The 26,541-nt window shown below is 33.5% G+C and overlaps 1 protein-coding gene and 1 long non-coding RNA gene across 4 annotated transcripts; one reads left to right on the top strand and one right to left on the bottom strand.

Moving 5' to 3' along the window:
* The first annotated feature begins 5,699 nt into the window (after positions 1 to 5,699).
* LOC125673471 (uncharacterized) lies at positions 5,700 to 6,989 on the top strand. The gene is made up of 4 exons (XR_007369550.2): positions 5,700 to 5,765; positions 5,876 to 6,022; positions 6,704 to 6,742; positions 6,826 to 6,989. It is a non-coding gene; the product is annotated as an uncharacterized LOC125673471 (long non-coding RNA).
* A 3,948-nt stretch (positions 6,990 to 10,937) lies between these two features.
* LOC125673455 (uncharacterized) lies at positions 10,938 to 20,170 on the bottom strand. Of its 3 annotated transcripts, none has more exons than XM_048910026.2 (7): positions 19,970 to 20,167; positions 19,603 to 19,782; positions 19,104 to 19,180; positions 18,532 to 18,570; positions 18,006 to 18,057; positions 17,715 to 17,814; positions 10,938 to 11,021 (listed from the first exon to the last, which is right to left on the bottom strand). In XM_048910026.2, exons 2-6 carry the CDS (start codon positions 19,780 to 19,782, stop codon positions 17,716 to 17,718), a joined length of 447 nt encoding a protein of 148 aa, XP_048765983.2. In that variant the 5' UTR covers positions 19,970 to 20,167; the 3' UTR covers positions 10,938 to 11,021; position 17,715. The 3 variants fall into 3 exon arrangements, with proteins under 3 accessions (XP_048765983.2, XP_048765982.2, XP_056014179.1); XM_048910025.2 differs by lacking the exon at positions 10,938 to 11,021 and adding an exon at positions 17,526 to 17,609 and having other exon boundaries at positions 19,970 to 20,170; XM_056158204.1 differs by lacking the exon at positions 10,938 to 11,021 and having other exon boundaries at positions 17,526 to 17,814.
* Positions 20,171 to 26,541: the final 6,371 nt, after the last annotated feature.

The raw sequence follows: 26,541 nt of genomic DNA, 5'->3' as shown, positions 1-26,541 counted from the left end.
AGGCCTCATATCGTTGTGTTCGTGTATTGGACATACATTTAATACAAAAATATTTCTCACATATTTCCCTACCATACTTTTGTTTAAACATACCTTCAACTATTCATTATATAAAGCCTCACACGACCCGAAAACTCACAGCTTTTATTGATTTCTTTCGTTGACATAGCCATATGCGGTAGCCAGTCAATTCAAATCCCGATTCATTTCCATACTTGTACAACAACGTCTAGATGTGAACTAATATCCCCATAAATATTTTAGATAATACATTATCCCAGTTCGGTTAAATGATAACTATTCAAATAGGTAAACTCACAGCCACGCGGCTCCCATTAGTCTGGCGAGGTCCCCATCCCTGTAAGGGACCAGACTCGGTATTTGTAGTATCTTCACTAATCAAGAGCTTATCTTACTTATAGCTGTACTATATGTTTTTTATTTCTATCAATTACTGGTATCTATGATAAATGAAGACGGAGTAGATAACTTGTAATGAATATTGTGAATCGATAACAAATGTAACAAGGTTCGAATTCACTAGCTATCTAGCATGGGTACATCAACAAACGAAATCATTTAACGCTGTGAGTTTTCGCGTCGTATATTTGAATATTCGTAGGAATGTTTGGACACAAGTATAGTAGGAAAATATGTTAGGATTTTTTTCTATTAAATTTATGAGACGGCAATACAAGTATACAAATATATGAGGCCTCAATCGTGGGCATTTTTTATGCGCCGTAAATCGAAGAACTCTTTAAGTCGTGGATCTGTACATGTAGCTCTCTTGTCTGTCCCAATGTTTTCCAAGGAGCTACATTTCTGCAGCTAACGGGGATATCTTTTTTAACAGATGTTAAAGGCAAACTAACAACTCAACTTTACGACAAACAGGATGACTTCAGCTTCTCCATCATCAACTTCCCATATTTATGTAGCAATATATACTGTACATCTACTAATATCAGCTGCATATGGTATTTATGCCTCTCAAATGATTCGACACCTAAATTATGCTCTGAGTATGATCAGGTAGAGTACTGACAAATACGTTGTTGTTACAGATGTTTCAACTTTCTTGTTAGAAATCAGCATTTCCCAAATTATGTGGTCTTTATAACTATCTAATTGACAAATAGAGCCTGTCCGTAGGTCGATTGCTGTCTGCCGTGTTTCATACCAATTGTTAGAGCGTTCTGAACATAATGAGTTTGACTACAGATTACCCCGTTTACTTGATCAAGATCATGGTGTGTGTTACTGGTCAACATGAGATGCAAAAATTTTTAGGAGTATGTGTGTGCTAATGAGAATGGAGATGAAAGGATAGGAGTGTGTTGTGACTGTTGCTGTTAACTACACACATGTTTAACTAGCGGGAGATGATATCATATATGCTCACAACCACACAGGGAGCACAACCACCACTACCACACGGAGTACGAATAAAGTTCCCCGTAGCCGATAGAGAACTCAATTTTAACACCATACTTCACGTGGGACCAGTCGCAATGGCTCATGGGTTAAAGGGTTAGTTTTAGTTGTTTTACGTCCCGTCGAGAATTTTCACTCATATTGAGAAGTCACCAGCTGTAGATGAAGTACCACATATTTAGACCTATGATTAGCGCTTACAACCGTATCAGTGAAGATTCCTGAACGTGCGAAAATGTTCTGCAACACGGATCCTCCAATTAGTAAAACAAGATCGAGAATTGGACAAACATGAACCCATGGGAAAACCAGAAGTATGACAAGGTGTCCAGGAGGAGCAAGAATCTCCTATTGACCAGTCAGACTATATCTTGATCAGGCAAATAGAGCAATCCGTAGTCAAAATTCAGGACATAAAGAACTGTCTAACAAATATGAACCATAGAATTTGCGAAATGTTGACATTAAACGACACTTGACACTCCTCTAACATCGACTTATTTGTCACTAGCCTTCTTCTGTTTGAAAATATATCTTGGCACGCTGATTTTGACTGCGGATAATTCCGTTTACCTGATCAGGATATAGGGCTCACAGCGGGTGTGATCGGTCAACAGGGGATGCTTAATCCTCCTAGGCACCTGATCCCACCTCTGGTGTGTCCAGAGGTCCGTGTTTGTCCAACTATCTATTTTGCATTGCTTGTAGGAATTATGAGATTGATCACTGTTCGTTATCTTCACCTTGCACGTAACACATGCTCTCCTTTATCGAAGCACAAAATGCAGGTGATACTGTAATATTGCTACATAAATATGGGAAGTGACGATGGAAAATCTTATTCAAATGTGAAGCAGATTTAGAAGACTGTAGTGCATTTTGTTTCGAATTCACTGAGATATATCGAATCAATAGATATTTATAATAGATAAAACAGCGTCGATATATCTAATACCGTGTTGGAGGACACAAAAACAGCTTTTTCTTTTCATTTTTCATGTACAAACGTTTGAAGTAATTCTGCCTCAGATTGATTGATTGTATCTTGCTTCTGCCTCAGAAGAATTAAAACACTGGTCAGCTCATAAAGAATTACATTTTTGTTTTTACCATTGGGGTTCCAACACCTTGTTGGAAGACCTGATCTCCAACATCTTTATAGTATCAACATCAGAGTATTTATTCCTAGAATCCGAGTCAGAATAGGTCCTCAGTACCTCTTGATTGAAGTAAGAGACGACAAAATGGAGCGGAAGATCCCAAAAATGAAGGTTCTGTGTCACAGAAGTCACAGAAGCAATATTGACGTCCCCACATAAGTGAAAAATGCTCGAGCGGAACGTTGAACAATATACAACTAACTTAAAATCACAATGGTGTTTACCAAAGTCTTATTTGGATGCATATTCACAAGATATGAATGCTCCCGAGTTTCATTCTGTTCTATTTTCGACGCCGCTGTCTATATGATGCCAGAAAGCTCTGTCCTAAATTTATCTTTAGAAATGAAAGTGTAAAGAATTTCAAAGTCGTATCTTTTGATCCTGTTGAGTTTAAAAATGTTTGTGATTTTAAATTTACTAAACGTTCATTGCTATTTTTAAACACCGACTTTTGATCTTCACGACTTCCAGCAAATGTTCTTGCGCAATACGCGTGAGCTGTCTCCTTCAAAGCAGTAATACTTTCATGTGGATTGATTGATTGTATATTGTCTAACGTCCTACTCAAGAATTTTTCACTCACATGGCCGGTGAAGGACAGGAACTCGGATTTTGCGGTCGCATCCGATGGACCGCTCCATTTAATCGCCTCTTACGACAAGCACGGGGTACTGAGGACATATTCTAACCTGGATCCCCACGGGAATTTTCATGAGGAGTAAAATGTAGGGTTTGGTAGAACGTTCACTGGACCCTGTAATTTTGGTTTTTTGTTAAGGTTTGGAATCCATTATAGATAAGGTAACTCAAATGCATTCGTCCCGTTGATAAGGATATTAAATATGCTTAAAAATTGCATAAAACTGAAACATGATTTTTTAAAAGAGGTGTATCTATTGAAAACCAAATGCAGAATTACAGCCAAGTCCCTCTGAATTATACTTGTAGGAATTAGTCTTGTATACGAAAACTATGTTGTTACAAGCTTTGTCAGCTGGAACGAGTACATATTATTCATGTACCTTAGATAATTCTTCCATTACTTCTGATTTGCTAAACGCAGAAATATATATGGTATGCATTTTTCTTTTAACGTGTTTAATGCGAACATTTGATATTTCTCTGATACATGTATTCTATCTATTCTGAAAAAGTGGCAAGGTCTTTTTTCATAATTAGCTCATCTACTGGCATAATCTTCGAAGTATTTTATAACAAATGATGAAATTCAGTCACTAATTGAAATATCTGGGCTTTCTGGAATTCGGAACATTTAGAATAAGTGATTTCAGGTTCTTATTTTGAACTACATCTTCACTGGTAATGACATGTCCAGCTTGCTGTCGCTGAAAAATAGAAGAAGAGCAAATAGGAGAATGTACGATGGTCCATATCGAGACACTAGAGAAGCAAACATACAGGTATACTTGTAGGAAATAAAAAGTATAGACATGAACTTGAATATTGGTGGAATACAAGACAGGACGTTTTATTACCAAGACTGTTGCTTATGTTACGGCATCTAGTCGGTATATTTCTTACAGTGGTATTGAACTGATGACTTGAGTTGGAATACCAGTAACGTTGGCTTTAAGAGTTTATGATGGGTAACATCCAAAATAATCTATAATTAGATAATCCGGATATGGGCTTGTTTAGACTTCTTTAAATAACCTATTCAAAATCAAAGAAACAGTAAGGTTTGAGTAAAATGTAATCAACATGTTTCAAAAAGTTTGCTATTCTATAACCTTTGAAATATATTTCTCTCCGTAGAGATAGACAGGGGGAAAATGGACAGTCCAAAATATGAAATACAAAAATCTAGCGAAGAGGAAAATGCTGAAATATTTGTTTTGCTTATATCAAATTTTATGAAATTTCTTACGCAAATAGAAATCTACGGCATGACAGAAAGCCCTGTTTATTATAGTGTTTCTTTGTTTGGAGAAGTTTCTTAATGAAGGGTTACCTAAGATATTGTACAATAATGTTCTGTCTGTAAATGTTATGACAATACAAGCTGTAACTGACGGAATTTTTTCAACTATCCAATTATGCGCCAAATAACACCTATCGGTCTAGCAAATATGTTCCCCAAGATCTGAAGAAAAATTCATAAGAAAACAAGGGAATATTGTTTGAGAGCATACACACAATGAACATTTCGTTTAAACCACCATTGCGTCGTATACACGGACATGGGAATGACGATTGCCGAGCATGATCGGGTTGCTATGACCTATGTCATATAGAAAGACGGAAGTGACGTGAGTCATTTCTTTTAAAATATTACATCGTTTCATAGATGACAAGAAGTACTATCAGTGTAAGAAAGTATTAATCACACAAGTATGCCACTCAAATGACATTTTGATAGTAAAATTTCTTTAAAAATGGAATGTCAAAACTGACACGTGCTCATGATCAGTGCCCCCTCTCTCGTTTTTTTTTCCGAACTGGTGACCTCCGAGGTCAATGCACATTGCAGTTTACGAGCAGGAATTACTGACAGGATGGCAATGATTCATGAATCGACATTTTCTGATGATTTGACGGGTTTATTACTTCAGGGTCACTCTGATTATATGAAGTTATATATATTCAAAAACAAATATGCTAAATATCTGTTCTTTCAATTTATTTATCGTCAGTTACAATTTATATTGCTTTAAATAAAGGATTTAGGATCAATACGATTTTCTTCAGTTCGTAAATATAAATATGCTGTACAGGTAACGAACAATAAAACTCAACTGTAGCTACATGTATCTGGACAAGCACAGGCTTTATTCTAGTTTGGTTTGTCTTAATACCTGATTGTCAAAAACATACAAAATGTGTAGTTAATGAACGCCTCATTTTGAGAGATACACATGTATGTCACGTAGCATATCAGCGTTTCTGTGATATGTTTTCAAATGTACAACATATTGTCATAACGAAGCAACTAGTAAATATGTATACTTGTTCATAATCTGTCAATATATGACAAATATTGAAAATGAAAAATTCGTATCGGGAATTCCTTGTTTCAAGTGTGTAATTCAATTACCATATCACATGTCGCAGTTACACAGCTGAGGCATTGGTAAGTGAAGCTTACACTATATATATGAAATACCAAAACGTCGAACAGTCAAAACCAGGGACTGTAGCAGAAAGGTAGGACCTTCCAATATAGTTTAATAAAGCATATGTTGTGATAAATACTCATATATGTTGGCAGCGACACACATGTACATTGTTTAGCACTGTTTTTATTTTGAATTTAGATGAAGTCGGTTATGTATCTAGTCCTTCTGTTGCTTCTTCATTGCCTTTCTGACAATGTAGAGGGCAAATCGATGGGGAAAAAGAAAAATTGTTGCGGCTTTTGATCGGGTTGGGGCTGTAGATGCCGCTCATCAGAAAAGTTTATGGTAATGGTTCTACGTTACCTTTCTTGCATACAAAATCGTAATTTTTTTGCTATGAAAGTTTTATTAATATCGATATGATGCATTAATAATTGTAGCTTTTTATACTAATTAATACATGTAATTTTATGTAAACAGGAACATGTAATCTCATATTTTACTATTTTAATTTCCATTGACTATTTGTATTTGAATTCTGTATTTAAGAAGATATCAATTGTACCTTTAGGGTCGTATTTCAAGTGTATTTTCGGAAGGAAAAATAAGATTCTAATGATTATGGCAACTATGATCACCCACCTCACCCCAACAAATGATTGATTTACGTCCCGTCGAAAAATAAGGAAAAATAAGTGAAAATCTTTAGACCTATGCTTAGCGTTCAGGGCCGTGTTGCGTGCCAACGTCTGTCGCGACACGGGTCCCCCGTTTTTAAGGTAATATCCGAAAGACCAGTGATTCTCACTTGTAAATGCCGAGTGTTTGGCGAAGGCGCAATCACTATCTATGTTAACGTCTTATGTTTCACGCGGTATTGACACGAGCGGGTCTACAACTCATGACCTCCAGGTTACGCTAACAACGCTCTACCACTACAATATATTTAGCATTATAGGTATTTTATGATAAAATGTGTTTCTTGTGTTTCATATATTTTACACCAATTTATTTTTCCTATTTTAGTCGGAGTTTGCCAAATTTCTCAATAAAGAGGAAAATCAAGTAAGTCTCTATTCTAAAATAAATCTAATTGAATTTATAAACAATCTATTTATTCTTCATAAATGATAATACTTCTTATTTAGATACAGAGAAATATGAATCCCAGCAGAGAAGAATGAAGAAAGATTTCCATAACAGAAGAGAAAACAAAATTGAAAGTTTCTCTTCCGTTCATTCCTATTTTATTTTTAGACACAAAATGCTCTTATAGATTCTGAAATTCTTGATTAAACATTTTTTTCTCTGACACTTTCTTTGTTGTGTTGTACCGACGATCTTGTCTTGTTAATCATTTGAAACGTTATCTAATGCACATGAAGATCTTCACGCACATAGTGTTATAACTGAAGATCGTCCATTGAAGACCGCACTTAAGCGCATTGTGACGAATTCAAGAAACCGAGCTGTAAATTTCGCGTCACATTATAATGACACAACGGTATCACATTATTTATTTTTCATTGAAGATCGATAGATGGGGAATGCAATTGTCTACGGAGTACTACAACTTAAATACTAAATTGTCTAGTTACAATAATTGTTGAATTACCATTTTCCAGCGTGTATGTCCATTATTTTTAGTGACCATGCGCAAATGAATGTTTTAAGTTCTTATGTCAACCTACATGTGAATCGACACTCTCATCTTGTGAAAATGATTTATATATACGATTACTGTGTCAATACAGTAATTCTTAGGTGTACTGCTACACTTTGGAAATTTGAAATTGATTAACGTTATGTATAATATTCCTTTGATATTAGAACTGTATATGTGTCATTAGATACCATTCTTCCTACCGTGGATCCCACCATGCCGTGTGTAACATGCTACATAACTTAATCATGTTTACATGATATAATGCATATTTGACATGCATTATTTCATACTCATTTCACATTGAAGAAATGAAAATGTAGTATGATAAGCCATATATTACTTGTTTGCATATACATGTAACAAAATGCATCTTTGAAAACCAACTAAACTGAATTAAGTGATTTTGAAAATCCGAAGTAACAAATCATATTTAAATTTGTTATTTCACTAACATGTTTTGTTTTTTTAAAAATCTGCTAAACTAAAGATATACCATGTGAGTGAAACATTCTCGAGAGGGACGTTAAACAAAAAAATAAAATATGTATAGAATTTATGAAAGAGGATCTTAAAACAATTTCACTTTTACCTCCCCATCAACTGTACGTATAATTTTGTAAAATATATTCAAGCATAGGTGATTTGAAGTACAACTTGCATCATTATAGACAGACATTTAGAGCAGAGGATATCAGGTCTGACAACAATTTTAACTTCTACAAGAAGAGAAAAACTCCATCACGTCCTAATAAAGTTAATTTTGATGATTGTTGTGAAGAAATTTTCAACTCTCTAAAGAAGTATTGATATTTTCATGGACTGATTTAGCATATGTACAACCACGCAAAGTACATAGGGGTTATAAAATATTCAATATTTAGGACTCCATTGACATTTGAAACTGATTGTGCATTTTTCCTGATTGTACAGAGTTTTTGTTTGACAAAACAAGAAATGTATAAAACCCATTGGCCTACGACTTACAAAACATGGAGTTCCTCATCGACAACATCTTCGAACTTTAAACAGTCTGTTGGAATTCCCATATACACGAATAGTAATATATATAAATTAACAACATCAACACGTATGAGTTTCAAAACTTTACACGACCATTCCTCACGATGAATTAAAGACTAGACTTTTTGACACCATAGGCAGTGGCTTCTTCAACATAAATGGAAAACGGAACTCTTCATATCAAGTGATCCGTCATCCAAAATCTTACTTTGTTAAACACCACTCTGATTCCATGCACAGGTACTCTGAAGTTGAAATAAAAAAAATATGCTAGAGTTCCTCATTGACAATATCTTCATGGTCTTTGATGATCAGGTCTTCCAAGAAGATAATATGACACAATACGATTTATAAATAATCATAGGAAAATACCAAAAAGTAAAGTAAATCCTGGTGCTAATACTAATAAATATTTAAAGATATATATTGCACCCATAAAGGAAAAGAAAACTGTATTCTATGATCAGCATTTTTTAAAATCTGCAGTAATACTTGTATTGATTTCTTCCTGAATGTTGACTTTGATTTCTCCATCAGGTTGGTCTTGGCTGAGGTTAATGGGGCACTGCTTACATAGACCTAAATGTAGCAAAAATGAGATATTAATGCAAGTGTGAGTTCCAATTGCCAGGATGGGGTGGGGTTGTTAGAATTCACAAATTAACAAACTTATGCAGGGAGTTTCTCCAATTTAGGAGCTTTCTATAATTGAAGGGGAAACTGTTTTACATGTAAAAAAGAGTCTTGATAATGTATATACCAATCACTAAATATTATTTTATCACATTTACGAATAACAAAGTACTGTTCATAATGTCTACGTTTATTATTTTTCATCCACACCATGCAGTACATTCAAAGGAGGAGACTGCAATTTGTAGCACTGTCAATTTAGGGAGCTGCGGAGACATTTGTTTTATGACATATACAAATTATATTTTAATTAGGCTTAATGAGAGTAATCATGTTCATAGACATATTTGTTTGTTTAACATACTTCGCCAGTATCAATAAAAACGCGTGGAAAGATTCACATTTCATACAACGTTTGAAATAAATTGATATAACCACGGTTGCGATTCATAAATAGAAAGGAAAACCATGAAATGAAAATCTTAGTAACGAGTTGTGGGAACACTGCACCATATATCAACCAGAAAGACTACCAAAATTCTCTCTCTCGCTCTCTCAATATACAGAGAGAGAGAGAGAGAGAGAGAGAGAGAGAGAGAGAGAGAGAGAGAGAGAATTTAGTGTTAATCCGTAGGTTAGGTCAATCTCCATTCTATAGATATCAATTATACATTGTATAAGAAGAAATGATCATCAATGTGATTTCAATTAACTTAATCTCGAAAGAGAAAGAGTATTTACTTGCCATGTCTGTAATATGTGGTGTAATAATAAAGCTGTCTACCATTATAGTAAACGTTCGCCTCATAACGTAGATACTGTAACACACACACAAAAACGATCGAAGACGCGTTGATTGCTTTAACTTTTCATATTACATGCACTTTAAACTACACGCACATTACAGGAATCGTGCATAAAGCAGACTTATAATTGTTTTTCTTTACTTTATACAAAGCATATGAATACAACATATATTCACACCTAAGGCATTATACCAGACAATCTTTTACTTTGAACACAGTGCATCCTACGAGTGTGTTTACTTCAGAATTTGACTTATCTCACTTTGAATAAGATCGAACTCTTTATAAAGACCACGTGAATTTGTAGTAAAAATATGGACATTGGAAACATATTTATCATTTGTGAAGAATCAAACTTTAAAAAGTGAACAGAATAGATAAAACTCCTCAAATCTGCATTAAAAACTCACTTTATTAGGAGCAATATGAAATACAATGACTGTCTAATGAATATTTAGACTAATACACCTACTTTCAAACAAGAAATACCTGTCATGATGATACATGTATGTAATATTTGTTCCTTTTGAAAACTGGTATTATAAGACTTATGGAAATATTCATCTCTAGTGATCAGCCATTCAAAAAATTCTTTGTAAAACACCACTTTGATTCTACGCAAAAGTACTATAAAGTTTATATCAACAATATGCTGGAGTTCCTCATTGACAATATCTTCGTGGTGTATGATGATAATGTCTTCCAACAGTCTGTTGGATTATCCATTCGCACCAATTGTGCTCCTTTGTTGGCTGACTTGTTTTTATATTCTTATGAGACATAATTTATTCAAAAGCTTTTACAAGAGAAGAAAAAATCTCTTGTTGTGGCCTTCAATTCGACAATTAGACATATCGACGACGTTTTGTCTATGATCAATAATAACTTTCATGCATATGTCGATTTGATATATCCCTGTTAGCTCGAAATAAAATACATCAGAGAAACCACTTCTGCTTCATGCTTAGATATTTTATTGAAAGCAGACATTAACGGCAAACTGATAACTCAACTGTATGACAACTGTACATTAGACAATGACGGATGTAGCCCATTTCAAAGTTTCACGAGGAAATCTTAATTCAAGGATAGTATGTCATATAAATTAGTTATTGAAAACAACAAGCTACATGTATTCATAATTTGTAATTGTTTATTTCATTAAAAGGAATAACTAGGAAAGAACACACTGTTCAATAATCTTGTTTCTGTGCCTGGTCTGAAAAAAAATATAAAGTATGATTAACAAAACACAAACAAAATATTGCACATAATGAATGCATTGTTTTGTTTACTTTGAAGAAAGTGATTCAACACATACTTTACTAATCAATTTCAGTGGTTAAGCCTTGGAGACTTTTTGCGCCCCTACGATCAACTTTCCCATCAAATTTTTGCAATATGGTGCCATACTCTTCAGCCTAATTAAAAAAAAATCTAACAAAGAGAAATTCTAAAGTTGTGAAACTATCAAAAAATGATACATCGTGAAACATTAAACAAATGTGTATACAGAATTGACTACTTATTATTGGATTTTAATTTTCGGAATAAGTCACAATTTCTTTTGTATTGAAGACAATTTTAGCTAACGAAAGATGGAGTTTTCTTGAAGTACCTGCACTGTTTTTACAGATTTGTTCTCGTTGGTGCTTACTATAGGTATTTTGCTGTTGATAAATAAAGAAATAGCAACAGTACAAAATGATAGCGATGTCCTAACACAAATAAATTTTCAAGATAAAGCGGCTGAAACGTTATGATTGCATTATCTTTATACTACTTTTATAGTTGTTATGGTCTTAGGTTAATCAAGGTTCTGAATGCAAGGTGAAGATAACGAACAGTGATCAATCTCATAACTCCTACAAGCAATACAAAATAGATAGTTGGGCAAACACGGATCCCTGGACACACCAGAGGTGGATCTTGACTGAACAAGAATGCCGCTGTGTTTACCTGGGATATTCTATTATTTGATCAAACAACAATGTAAATCGGTCATTACTACAAGAAATGCACCAATAAAACAGGCGTTTTTGAAGGATTTCAATTTTGGTCAACTTGTCTTTCAATGAATTGAATTTTCTATTAAAAATTTGTGAATAATCCAAAGTAAACGTGATTTCATGGTAAATGTTTGCAATATATATATATAGGTTTGCAGCAATATTAAGATGCTAACAAATACATTTAGTTAACATTTAGTTAACAGTTGGGGCTATCCATTGTCCTTAAAATATTTTGCTACGTATATTTTTTCAATAGAGAAATGGTTACATGTAAATTCAGAATATATACTGTGTTAATTTCGCCTACTTTAGATCACAACAATGGATACACATGTCAATAGTACGTACCGACTAAGCCCCCATAGTTCTCATACAAATATGATAACGTGGTTTTTATAATAACGCTTAAATCAAAGTTATCATCCTCACAGATCTTTTTGTTTTAACATACTGCGCAAGTACCAATAAAAAACGCGTTGAAAGTTTAACATTTAAAATAACGTTTGTTATAAAGTGATATGACCACGCTTGGGATTCATAAAGGCAACAATATAGGCATGGCAATCATAGTAACGAATCATTGTTCTAAAATAACACCATAAATCACCCAGAAAGAGTGCCGAAAATCTCTCTCAATATTCACAGAGAGAAATTAGATAATTTGACGTTAATCCGTAAGTTAGTCTAATAACCATTTTATAGATTATACCCTGTATAAGAAGAAATGATCATCAATGTGATTTCAATTAACTTAATCTCGAAAGAGAAAAAGTACTTACTTGCCATTTCTGTAATATGTGATGTAATAATAAAGCTGTCTACCTTTATAGTAAACATTCATCTCATAACGTAGATACTAAAACAAAAAAAATCGATGACATGTTGATTGAAGTTTGCTTTAACTTATCATACACTCGGTATGTTTAAGTGTAGTGCCTATAATATACGAAAGAACTACAGCTGTACAGTGTATGTTAACAAACTCTATTTTGAAACTCAAAACATACGTAAATTCTCAAATCTCATGTTAAAACCAGATCCTAATCATGAGATACTGAGAAAAAAGCTTTGAATGTTTAATATTCAAGAAATGAAAATCATTTTTACTGATTCTATGCAATATAAAATAAGTTGGGACAGTTTATGCATTATACATCACGAAGCGGCTTATAAAATAGCGTAAAATACCATAACGTCCTTTATATCTATAAAATACGTAAACGTTATTTTCATTTCTTTTGATTTGATTTAGTTAACTACATTATTTGATGAAGAATTTTAAAGAAATTATGAATTTTATGTGACACAGATCAATATTGCCGTAGCAACAAAATGGAAATTCATCAGCCCAACACATTGTGACCCTCATTCCTCGAACAACAGATAGCGGGATTAAACGGCAGTTTTGTTTATATCATATATATAATGTTGATAAAGTTGAATTAACCATTCAGATTTTGTGTGCAAGTAAAATTATACTATAATGATATATCATTAAGCATATCCTCTATGATTTTTATGCTTACACGTTTTTAAAAAAAAACAAAAAAAAAACAAACTATTCTTACTTTCATTACCGGTCGCGGAAGCTCAGAGGTAGAGCGTTCGCTTCGTAACCAACTGCAGATCGTGAGTTCAATACCCGCTTGTGTCATGGCCGCGTCAAATATAAGACGACAATATGGGTAGTGATTGCTCCTTCGCCAAACGCTCGTCATTTAGAATTTCGGATGTTACCTTAAACTGGAGGTCCCGTGCCGCGGTGGGCGTTAGCACGATAAAGAACCCTTACTTCGACGGCCCTGAGAGCTAAGTATAGGTCTATATTTGTGGTACTTTGCTTACAGCTGGTGACGTATCAATATGAGAGAAACTTTCTTAGAGGGACAATTAAAATCAATCAATAAATGTTACTTTCATATCCGGAATTTATATAACTTGTACCTGTGCCCAGAAAAATATTCTTCATTGCCCTTATGTCCCAAATGTTATAAATGATTTTAAGACGGACCATGAACGCAATGATGCTAAGAGACGATGTTAATCTATATAAACGTGATTGATTGATTGTTTTGCTGTTTTCCGCAACATTCAACAATTTTTCAGTTATCTGGTGGCGACCAGCTTTTATTGGTGGAAGAGAAACCCCAAATACAATGCACCTGGGAAGAGATCACCGACCTTCCGAAAGTAAACTGAGAAACTTTCTCATTTACCGGCGCGAGCGGGTCACGATGTGAGAGGCCGTGTGACGTAAAAGTATTAAAACATACTTAAATCGCTTTGTAAATGTCGCTTTCGTACAAACATTGTATAATTGCAAACAAACGGGTTGATTTCAGCTTCTCCATCGTCAACCTCCCATATTCATGTAGCAATATTCCATTATCACCTACATATGGGGTTTATATCTCTCAACTGATTCGATACACAAGAGCTTGGTCTGCGTATGATCAGTTTTTAAATCGAGGCAAGATATTGAGAAACAAGTTGATTGTACAGGGGTTTCAACAGTCTCGTTTAAAGTCAGCATTTTGCAAATTCCATGGTCGTTATATCGATCTAGTTTGCCACTATAACCTATCATTGAATCAGATGCTGTCTCATCTATTTAGATTGTTAGAACATTTGTGGCACACTGATTTTGACTACGGATAGCTCTGTTTACCTGATCAAGATATAGGGCTCACTGCGGATGTGACCGATCAAAAGGGGATGCTTACTCCACCTAGGCACCTAATCCCAACTCTGGTGTGCCCAACTACATGTATATATTTTGTATTGCTGATGGGATTTATGAGATTAATTACTGTTTTTTATCTTCCCCTTACAGAAATACAAATTAAATGTTTATTTCTTCAAGCAATATTCCCCATTCCCTTCTATTAAAATTCTGTTGGAGATTGGTATTCAGTCACTATAACTCAACATATATTTGTGTAAATGGGCAGTCACAGAATATTTGAATTCATTCTGGTTGAAGTTCCCTGTTAAGTAAATATAAATGTACCATTTTGAATGTCTTATGCGAATTCTAAAGATAATCACACATAGATTTTATGATTTCTTACTCGACTTTCTATCGGGTGCAATTTATTTGTTTCACGGATATCCAATTTTGAGACGAATTTAAAATAGTTACTATGTAGATTTAAGGGCAGAATGAGGGATTCTAAATTTAACAAATTCAAGCTGAAATGCTGACTTTGCAAAAGTATACACGTATTTGTGACACTTTTTAATTTGCTATCATTAGAATAAAAGAGACATTTGATAAAACCAGGCAACTGGCACACGACCTCAAGATAATTTAAAGACCCAACTTTAAGTTAACGCCCCCAAATTTTACCTGTGTCGCGATCAATGATAAGCCGCTGGTCAATCAAACTTTTAACAATAGAGCTTAGGTTGATTGACGTTTGCAGAGACCGTGGTCTACAGCTACCTGAGAAAGATGTTTTGATAACAATTATGGCTAAGGATGACCGGCAGTCTTCAGATCTCGAGGAAAGCCCCAGTATACCTGAGTTTTGATAGCATTGATTCGCACCTAGAATATTTTAATTTCTAACGTCCCCTATACAATGCAATTTATCATCGTATTTGCTCTCTCCATCTTTATACATGTATTATAGATTAAACAATCAGAAATCAAACAATAATGATAATAATAAAACCAAACAAACATAAGTTATTGGAATATTTTCTATTAATGATTTATTGTGGCTTTATATTTATAAAAACATGAACAATTCTTTATTGGCGCAGCACATCAACATGTATAATAGTTATATTGCCCATTCGTAAAACTCTTACAGTAGTTAAAAAAATGCTTCTGTTTGAGATACCACATGGATTATAAATTACACAATCAGAAATCAAACAATAGTAAAAAAAGCACAAGTTATTGATATATTTCTATTTATAATTGATCACGGCTTTATATTTAGAGAGAGAGAGGGGGGGGGGGGGCGAGAGAGAGAGAGTTACTGAGATATTTCTATTTATAATTTATCAGGTTTTATATTTATAAAGAGAGAGAGAGAGAGAGTTATTGAGCTATTTATAATTTATCAGGGTTTTATATTTATAAAGAGAGAGAGAGACAAATGTGTAAAACTGTAGCAGTAATATAGATGAAATAATATGGCATGGCAATAGTGTTGCATACGTATGGCAATAATTACTCATTTAGTCAATAATTGAGAGTAAGGGAGAGAGAGAAAGGGGGGGTTAGACTAGCTATGTGTCAGCTTCTGTTTGGGATACCATCGTTACACAAACACTACGTCCACAGAAACCCTACAGAGAGAGAGAGAGAGAGAGAGAGAGAGAGAAGGGGTGTAGACTTCGTGTCAGCTTCTGTTTGGGATGCCATCGTTGCACAAACACTACGTCCACAGAAACCCTAAAGAGGGAGAGAGAGAGAGAGGAGGGGGGACTTCGTGTCAGCTTCTGTTTGGGATACCACCATTACGCAAACACTACAGCTACAGAAACCCTACAGACGGCCCATATTGAGGGGTATCTTGATCATTCTTCATTTGGTTGTACATGTACACAGATCTACTTGGATTTATTCATTCTCTTGAAACATGGATATTTTACCTACTACACCCACGACACCGTGAACTCCCAGGACACCAGGAAGTGCTCGGAAACGCCGGGTAATATTATATTTCGGAAATTATTTATATACGCTATATAACAATTTAATTAGAAGTTTTAAAAAGCAAAGGTTTAGAAATGGGCTAAACCTGTCATTTGCAATACATAAATATGACCAAGTTTGAAGGTTTACGGGAAATAGAAATGCGGTATGCATGTTGGTAGAAATTTTAATTATTTTTTTTTTTTTTGCACAAATCAAGACACTAAGCATAATTTGTAATAACCTGAGAAATTTCCTGTGTATATCATAAAAATATACACAACAACTGATCTCTTGACCAGGTAAATTCCAGGTAAATAACATTGACCATGGATAAGCTCCGCCCACATTCAGTGATCCGTGGAGCAACCGTATGGTGTTTTTTTTTTGGGTCTTTAACCATATAATGATGCAAATAATCATTTTCGTCTTCATTGTAAGTTAATGTTTGGGCTTTTGATTTTTATCGGAATTCAAAGAATGTTGTTTTAGAACATTACGACAGTCTCCAAATTAATACATAAATATAATTACATATACAGTAATATAATGCGTACTGTACCATGCTCATTACAAATAGGTTTGATGCAAATTTACAGATATCAGTATTATTTTGTCAAATGTCCAGTTCGTGTCTTCTAGTAAACCGAAGTCTCGTCCAACTTCTTTCTCTTTTCACACTGCTAAATACCAAACATGCAATGCCACAATAAGACATCTCACTGACTTCCTTTGATGTTTAGATGTTCCCTGACTATTACTCACAAATCACTATTAAAATATATCCCAAATTTGACATGGATAAGAAAGAAGCTCTTATAAAAGTAAAAGTGTGGTGTCTATCTGAAGGAAATCATACCCCGGGATCCTAAGGGACATCCGAATTTGGGATATGAGGGGAAATCCCACTCTGCGATATGAGAGGGAAATTGTGAGCGAGAATACCACTCTACGTCAAACAATGATGGATGTAGCCCCATTGCAAATTTCCTCAAGGAAATCTGAATTCGAGGATAGTATGTCATATAAATTAGTCATTGAAAACAACAAGCTACATGTATTCATAATTTGCAATTGTTTATTTCATTAAAAGGAATAACTAGGAAAGAACACACTGTTCAATAATCCTGTTTCTGTGCCTGGTCTGAAAAAAATTAGCTACATGTATAATTAACAAAACACAAACACCATATTGCACATAATGCATGCATTGTTTTGTTTAATTTGAAGAAAGCGATTCAACACATACTTTATTGATCAATATCAGTGGTTAAGCCTTTGAGACTTTTTGCACCACTGCGAACGACTTTGCCACCAAGTTTTTCCAATATGGTGCCATAGTCTTCAGCCTAATTTAAAAAAAAATCGAACAAAGAGAAATGTTAAAGTTTTGAAACTATTAATAGATGATATATTGTGAAACATTAAACAAATGCATATACAGAATTTTCTACTTATTATTGGATTTAAATTTTCGGAACAAGTCTCAATTTCTTTTTTATTGAAGACAATTTTAGCTAGCGAAAGATTATTGAAGTACCTGCACTGTTTTCACAGATTTCTTCTCGTTGGTGCTTCCTCTCGCTATTTTGCTGTTGATAAATAAAGAAATTGCAACAGTACATAATCATAGTGATGTCCGAACACAAATAAATTTTCAAGATAAAACTGATGGAACGTTATGATTGCATTATCTTTATACAACTTTTATAGTTGGTATGGTCTTAGGATAATCAAGGTTCTGAATTTATCTTGACTGAAGTAGGATGCCGCTGTTGTTTACCTGGGATATTCTATTATTTGATCAAACAACAATGTAAATCGGTCATTACTACAAGAAATGCACCAATATAACAGACGTTTTTGAAGGATTTCAAGTTTGGTCAACTTGTTTTTTCAATGAATTGAATTTTCAAGTAAAAAGTTGTGAATAATGCAAAAGTAAAAGTGATTTCGTGATAAAAGTTTGCAATAGATATAGGTTTGCAGCAATATTAAGATACTAACAAATACATGTAGTTAACAATTGGGGTTATCCCTTGTCCTTAAAATATTTTGGTACGTACATTTTTTCCAGGGCTTCTTTTCCTGCGTCTAGTGCTCTCCTGAAATAGAGAAATGGTTACATGTACATTCAAAATATATACTGTGTTAATTTCGCCTACTTTAGATCACAACAATGGATACACATGTCAATAGTACGTACCGACTAAGCTTCCATAGTTCTCATACAAATATGATAACGTTGGTTTTTATAATCAGGCTTAAATCAAAGTTATCATGCTCACAGATCTTTTTGTTTTAACATACTGCGCGAATACCAATAAAAAACGCGTTGAAAAGTTTACATTTAATATAACGTTTGTTATAAAGTGATATGACCACGCTTGGGATTCATAAAGGCAACAATAAAGGAATGACAATCATAGTAACGAATCATTGTTCTAAAACAACATCATCAATCACCCAGAAAGAATGTCGAAAATCTCTCTCAATATTCACAGAGAGAAATTAGATAATTTGACGTTAATCCGTAAGTTAGCCTAATAACCATTTTATAGATTATACCCTGTATAAGAAGAAATGGTCATCAATGTGATTTCAATTAACTTAATCTCGAAAGAGAAAGATTACTTACTTGCCATTTCTGTAATATGTGATGTAATAATAAAGCTGTCTACCATTATAGTAAACGTTCGCCTCATAACGTAGATACTGAAACAAACAAAATCGAGGACACGTTGATTGACGCTTGCATTAACCTATCATACATTGTATTACTTACACTTTCAAATTCATCGATAATCCTGATAAAGACAACAGTATCTTATTTCATATAAAGTCCCGTTTATCCTACACAAACCAATGGACTATAACAGGTATTCACACCTAAGACAGGCATAATATCAGATAACATGTTGCTTTGAAAATAGTGAATTCCACGTGTATGTTTAGTTTGGAACTTGATTTCTCTCACTTTCAATAGGATCCAATTGTTTTATAAAGACCATCTGCAATTTGTAGTCAAAATGACGACATTGGAAACAGAATTATCATTTTTTTAGAATCAACATTAAAAATTGTAGAGAACATCTACAGAAAAGATAGAACTCCTCAAAGTGTTTGAAATACTGTACCCCATAGGATGAGCAGTATCCGTATTTGACTTTGTAGTACGTGGTGCAGTACGTAGAGTTACAACGCGTGGTGTAGTAGTGATTCAAAGCATGATAACCACAATGAGAGGAAACAGCCTCCGACTGGGGAAATAGTTCACAGAGGCAGAAGATTGTTACGGCGAGGAAGAACAACTTCATCTAAAACAAAGAAATGTATTCCTACTGTTGTACCACTCATCGATATTTGAAAAATATTAATGTTATGACGAATGTATTGCTGATAAACATCCAATAAAGACTGATCTTACTTTTCAAAAAAAAATAATATTTCATACATGTATCAAGAATATTGAAAGGATGTTCTGCGTTATAAATTGCAACATACCTTAAAAGAATTCTTTTTCTGCAATACAATATTTAAAGTTTTATCGCATCTTGCAACTGTACAATATGTATCTCAATTTAATGAAATAGTATGCATAATTTATGTAAACAAAAAATGAAAAGCTGTCAAAATAGAATGTAAATTTTAACATAAATATTCAAAGTGATCACATATTCTGACACATAATTTCTTACCTCTGGGGTGACGGATTTAAACCCCAGTCTGACAGGTATATATATGAAACGATTCTGTAACACGTGTCAAATTTTCCAGTTGTAATACGTGGAAACATCCGTAAATATGTTTCATAATCCGGTTTTATATGAAACAATAATCCAACCTATCCTTTTAGAACATTCCGGAAAGAAATATCAGATGTTTCCATCGATTTGTGAAACCAATATTCAGATGTTGTCTTTTTTGTGAAAATTGCATTTGTTATACTTTCACATTATTTAAATTTCCAAATGTGTTAAATTGTGCAATCATAAAGTCGTTTTTAAGATATAAGGCTGTTTTCGGAGGCTTATTTACAGTGTATTAACGACAATATTGAGTTTGATGTGATTCGATTCAATATTTTATAAGGAACCCATTTTAAGGGGAAGATATGAAATAAAATAATCATATAAAGAACATTTAGAACAATACGCCCATATTGCAAATAAGAAAATATTTATCCTAATGATAATATTCGTTCATTTGGAGAAACTGGTTTTCTTTTAGATGAGATGACATGATGTCTTCTTTACTAAAGAATAATGTACTATAAAACATTTCTGTTCTTTGGAAAACAAAATGTAGTTTAAATAAATTTTGAGTTTTGAAATTTTCATGCTAAAGCAAAACACATTTAGTAAAGGTTACAATAGTAATACACATGTATAGGGAAAGGAATTTCTGGTGAGGATCTGAAGGGCGAAACTGTAAGCAAAAGTTTGTTTTCTTTTCTCAAATTATACAGGTAAGAACTTTTAAAAGCAATAGGTTCAATCATTGTAATTGTTTGTTACAGTACCCGCAACGTTATTCTTGACATGATAAACGATAGAACACGATACACGCACGATAGGATAGGATACACGCACGATACGATAGGATACACGCACGATACGATAGGATACACGATAAACCTGATAAACGCAAAACCTGATAAACGATCTTCACGATAGACCTGATAAATGCAAAACACGATAAACGATCTTCACGATAAACGGAAAACCTGATAGAAATGTTGTAAATTTAGAAACGGTTTAGACGGAACGAAATTTTGATACCTACAACATAATTACATTATGTTTACATTATGTTGATAATAATATTGAAGGATTTCAATGTTCATTATATACCTACATTACGGACAAAGCGGATTTCTTGTTTCCCGCGTTCTCATCGCGGGATGACTATCAGCTACCTGTCCCCGTCGCGGTCACATTTGTTTAAAACATTGATCGGTTTTGTACCATATAATTTCTTTAATCCACGGTCGTACGTTTTTTTGTTTTTTTAATGCCATCACAGCTAAAATTTAAAAAAATAAATAAAATATATACGGCATTGAATTCATTATTTGATATCTATATGAATTTTATCAGCCAATGATTCTAAAACTTATATTGTCACCTAATGTTTAATATATAGATTATACAGGGAATTAACTAAATGTAATATAATGTAGTGATATCATGCTTCAGTAGCTCTCTTATGCTAATGTATATTAACTTGAGTATGAAATAAAACCAAGTAATATTGTGCGTGTAGCGAGGAGGGGGTTATTTTGCATCAAGCTCTAAGTTCACGGCTCATTCAACATCTCAAGTTATTTTCATAACGACCGCTTTAAAAAAAATCAACCGCACTACACCTGTTAGATATTTTTACACTATGATTGATAATTGATAGTCATAAGTAATTGGAACATATTTATTTGAATTGATATTTTGTTAACAAAACATAAATATACTGTTTAAAAAACATAAACAAAACTCGGCTTGTTTTAGATTCGCAATTTTGAAACGCTTAGTGTGTAAAAAAATTCAAATAATCATCAAAACCAACATAAATTTCCAGTATCTACACGTACGAGTATTAGTACATGTGTACATGTACAAGGTATAAAAAAAAAAAAAAAAAAAACCATGACAGCGGAATCGTGCCCAGTTGAGCAGAATTTTGGGGGATGCAACACCCTTGCACCCTTTTAAAACTTAATCTTCTAAATGTGTGAAATACAATGTCCCTGAGAATGTTAGCTGTCAAAACACGGGTGATACACAAAATCAGATATAAGGACGCGCACAAGTTCAGCAGTTGCTATATAAGTAGCATACACGTGAAAAAAAAATCGGAAGAAAAAGAACCATTATTAAAATATACATGTATGTGATAAACAATGTAATTTACTGATTTTTCCTTTCAAATCGGAACTCCCTATTTTTCTGTTAGTGTTAATTACAAATAACTGTTTCTAGACAAACAAATGTTTATGAACTTCAGAAGGAGCTTTCAGATTTACTGTGCTCGGTTTACTGTCCTACTTTCCAGACTCCTTAGAATTAAATTGTGATAAATTTTCACTCTCTCTCTCTGGACAGACAAATAGCTCTTCTTCTGCCTTAAAATCGACAACTTTATGTTCTCCTTCAAATATACCGTCCTTCCTCGATTCCTAAAAATAGCTTCTTTAACAAAACGAATAAAGGTTTCGGAAAGTATCGTACTTTTTCATTAGATTTTATATACGATCCCGATAGTTTCCGAAGCTACACGATAAACGATTTTCACGATAAACGGAAAACCTGATACACGCAAAACACGATACACGATAGACCTGATAAACACAAAACACGATAGAAAACGGAAAACCTGATACACGATAGGATAGGATACACGCACGATACGATAGGATACACGCACGATACGATAGGATACACGCACGATAGGAATGTCAAGAATAACGTTGCGGGTACTGTATATGTTACGTATTCAAGGTTTTACGTGTTGAATATCAGTGGTATAATTATTAAAGTATCTTTGTATAAGGCTAGATTCGTATTGATGTTTAGTATTATATGGAATGCATGACTGTAAAGCATTTGTATTCTAAATTACAGGATGTTAGCGTACTTTAAGTAAAAAATGGTCCTTATCACATGCTAGTAAGGCACGCATATAGTGTGTGATAGCATTCAGTCAAAACTTATTTCTTTTTCTCATAGCGTTCGATGAAATCTTAATAAACTTCAAATTTGGATTTTAAAAAATTCTAAACACCAAACTTAAAAACCAGGAAATGCATCTGTATTCCTTTTCCTTTTAATTACTGAAATGCATGTTCTAAATTAAATCACATATGAGAAGGAATACGTAAAGTGTATAATTTGCTTTCCCTTGTGGTTTATATAGAAGTCGAGAGGGCAATATTTCAGTTATATGTTGAAGTTTTGGGTAGTTGTGGTGACTCGTACTAGGTACACTGTAAATTGTATTAAGGTAGGTCCCTAGTCCTGGACCTACTTGTGATTTCTCAAAAATTTGAGTTTAAATACTTAAATTGTTCATTTGAGGGTATGATAAAAACAAACAATGGGGTGTTGTCAGTATAATGAGTAAATTATGGTATTTTTATTATGTGTACCCCCATTTGTCAAACGGCAATATCGGAATTCATTGAAGAAGTCCTAGAATATGTCCATAAAATTTTGTTTGAGGTATGATGCTACAATTTTTTCCCTCAAATATGAAATAAATATGTCTAACTAAATAATTAAAAGTGAAATTTTAACATAGTTTCATGTTTTTTGATAATGGTGGTACAAAATTGAACTCAATACAGGCCCTCGGCAGTACGGCACTGCAACACCACTAATATGAATATTTTAAAAATTTGACTTGTGATTTTTCATTCAAACTCACATATTATGTTCATATACATTTAAAAAATATGCCCTTTCTCAGCATAATATTTTCACAGCATCTCAATTTATATTTACATTTTTTGGCCAAAATAGCCATTTTGAAGATGATTTTCACATAATAGAAGATAACAAATATATAACAAGATAACAAATATATAACAAGTGCAGAATTGTTTTATTTAATTCCACAAGTGCATGATTGCATATCATGATTTTTTTTTTAATTTACAGATAATTTTAACATGTAATACCCCTGTATATCAATTAAACAAATATGGATCTCTGGTTTTATGTGTGAATTAGATGACAAAAAATGGAAAAAAGATTGGAGCCATAGTCTACTTAAATATAAGTGATGGAATGTTATTGTATTCATTTTACTAAATTAAAAAAATCCAGGTAAATGTAAAACAGTATAAATCCACCCAATAATAATAGCATTTGAACCAATACCGGAGTTCGATCCGGATATGACGTCACGCTACTAGACCCCTACTTTAAATCCCTTGATGACGGTCAATAGCGTACCAGAAGAGCTCTGATTTCAATCATGGAGAGGTATTTATGTCTATTCTGTGCTTTTATATACTTCAAAGTTCAAACAAGCTTTGTCACTGGAGAAATGATTTGGGATAAACTATCAATCGTTCATGTACATTAGAAATATGCATCAAGGAATTAAATCACTAATAAAACTGAATAATACAACTGCTTTGTTTTATTTAGGAATGTCGGAGTCCGCAATGGAGTGAATGTGTCTCCGTTTCTATCATTCAAACTATTTAGAAAATGTCTCGAATAATTATATCGTAACAAAACTTTACTGCTTCAATAAATAAATATATTGTTGTTTGAAATATACATGACAATATGAACCGCGACGCAATTTAATTTCTCCTTTCAATTCTTTGGGAATTTCCAACCGATGAAATAGACCAACTATATTATAAAGCATTTAAGAGAAAATGTCTATCAAAAACATTTGTATTTAGATGAAAAGGTGAAAAAAGAACAACAATCAATCCCATAATTCCCAAGTGAATATATGGATGAAAATCAATATCGGTAATAAATAAGATAGATATATAATAAATATCAAAGTCAAAACATTAGGACATTAAATATTTAAAAATGAATTGTGTACGTATTTGAAACGTTCAATACTTTTCCATACTAATGATCTGTAATTGGAAAACGCCTCCAACGATCTGCAGAATGATGAGGTTCGTAAAAGATGCAATATGATTTAGTCATTGCTGCGAACCAAAAATTACAACCGGCAAAGCTCCAGCCTTGACACATATTTAATTAACTATTAGCCCCGACAACATAACTCCGGATATTTTATTTTGATATTAGACACGTGTTGTGAAGTAGAAAGTGGTATAACCCATTGATCGGTTCCATACGTAGAACTTTTGACTTCCGCTGAACTTCTCATTTGGAATAATCAGCTTTTGTATAATCACAATCAAAAGTGTATTACAATTGCGTTGGGTTCAGTTACAGGACTAATTTATACAAACATGGTATAATCAAATTGATACTTCGAAAGGTGTTATCAATAAACTGTTTACATGTAAGGTATCTTCACTCTCATGTGATGTCATATGATTTTGCAAATCGTACCCGTTATTCAATTAAACTTTCTGTATGATAGAAATATATCTTTGAAGGAATTTTCACTGGGTATAATAGAAAATTGGTAAAGTATTTAACGTTGAAAAGGTTTATATCTTCTATAAATAATCAATTATCGATACTAAAAACCGGTGTAGAACAATAACTAATATGCTGTTATTTTCTCTATTGCATGTCTAGTATACAATGATTTCCTTGATATCTATATTTAATTTATTTAGGTTTAGAAAGTAGCAGTGTTTTGAAACTTCTGAAGTCAAAATGTTGTCATTTTAACTAGTTTTATAGATTGAATATTGTTTAACGTTCCTCTAGACATTCTTTCCCTCATATGGAGACGTCACTATTGCCGGTGAAGGGCTGCAAAATTTAGGCCTATGCTCAGCGTTTACGGCCTTTCAGCAGGGAGGAATCTTTATCGTGTCACACCTGCTGTGACACGGGACCTCGGTTTTTTGCGGTCTCATCCGAAGGACCGCCCCATTTAGTCGCCTCTTACCATAAGCAAGGGGTACCTACGGGATTCATTTTAACCACTCTTTCTTAATCTTTATCATGTTATTTAATGACAATGTACGATATGCTGATGTTGACATATGTCTGAAATCTTCGAAAATGTGCCAACAGCTACATTTTCTTCGATTACTGATTGAATTAACCTACATCAAGTAGAAATAATTTATTTACATCTTTTCTACTTTGCTCCATTAATATTGATAAGTCACATGAGGATGGAGCTACCTTAATTTGAAATTTGAATATGAAAACTACTTAAGTATATTCGGGAAATAAAGAACTTGTAAAATTCTGTACCCCATGTCACTGTCAATGGAGCTTTGGAGAAAGGTACATTCCACTAAATGATGTACATTTTATTGTAACACGGGAAACATCATACTAGGAGATGAATTACATTACGAGAAAGGTGAAGATAACGAACAGTAATCAATCTCATAACTCCTGTATACAATACAAAATAGAAAGTTGTGCAAACACGGACCCCTGGACACACCA

Source organism: Ostrea edulis, chromosome 3 (assembly GCF_947568905.1).
Source record: "Ostrea edulis chromosome 3, xbOstEdul1.1, whole genome shotgun sequence".
NCBI classification, from domain to species: Eukaryota; Metazoa; Mollusca; class Bivalvia; order Ostreida; family Ostreidae; genus Ostrea; species Ostrea edulis.
Note: the sequence above shows the minus strand (reverse complement) of the source record. Positions and strands in the feature narration are given on the sequence as shown.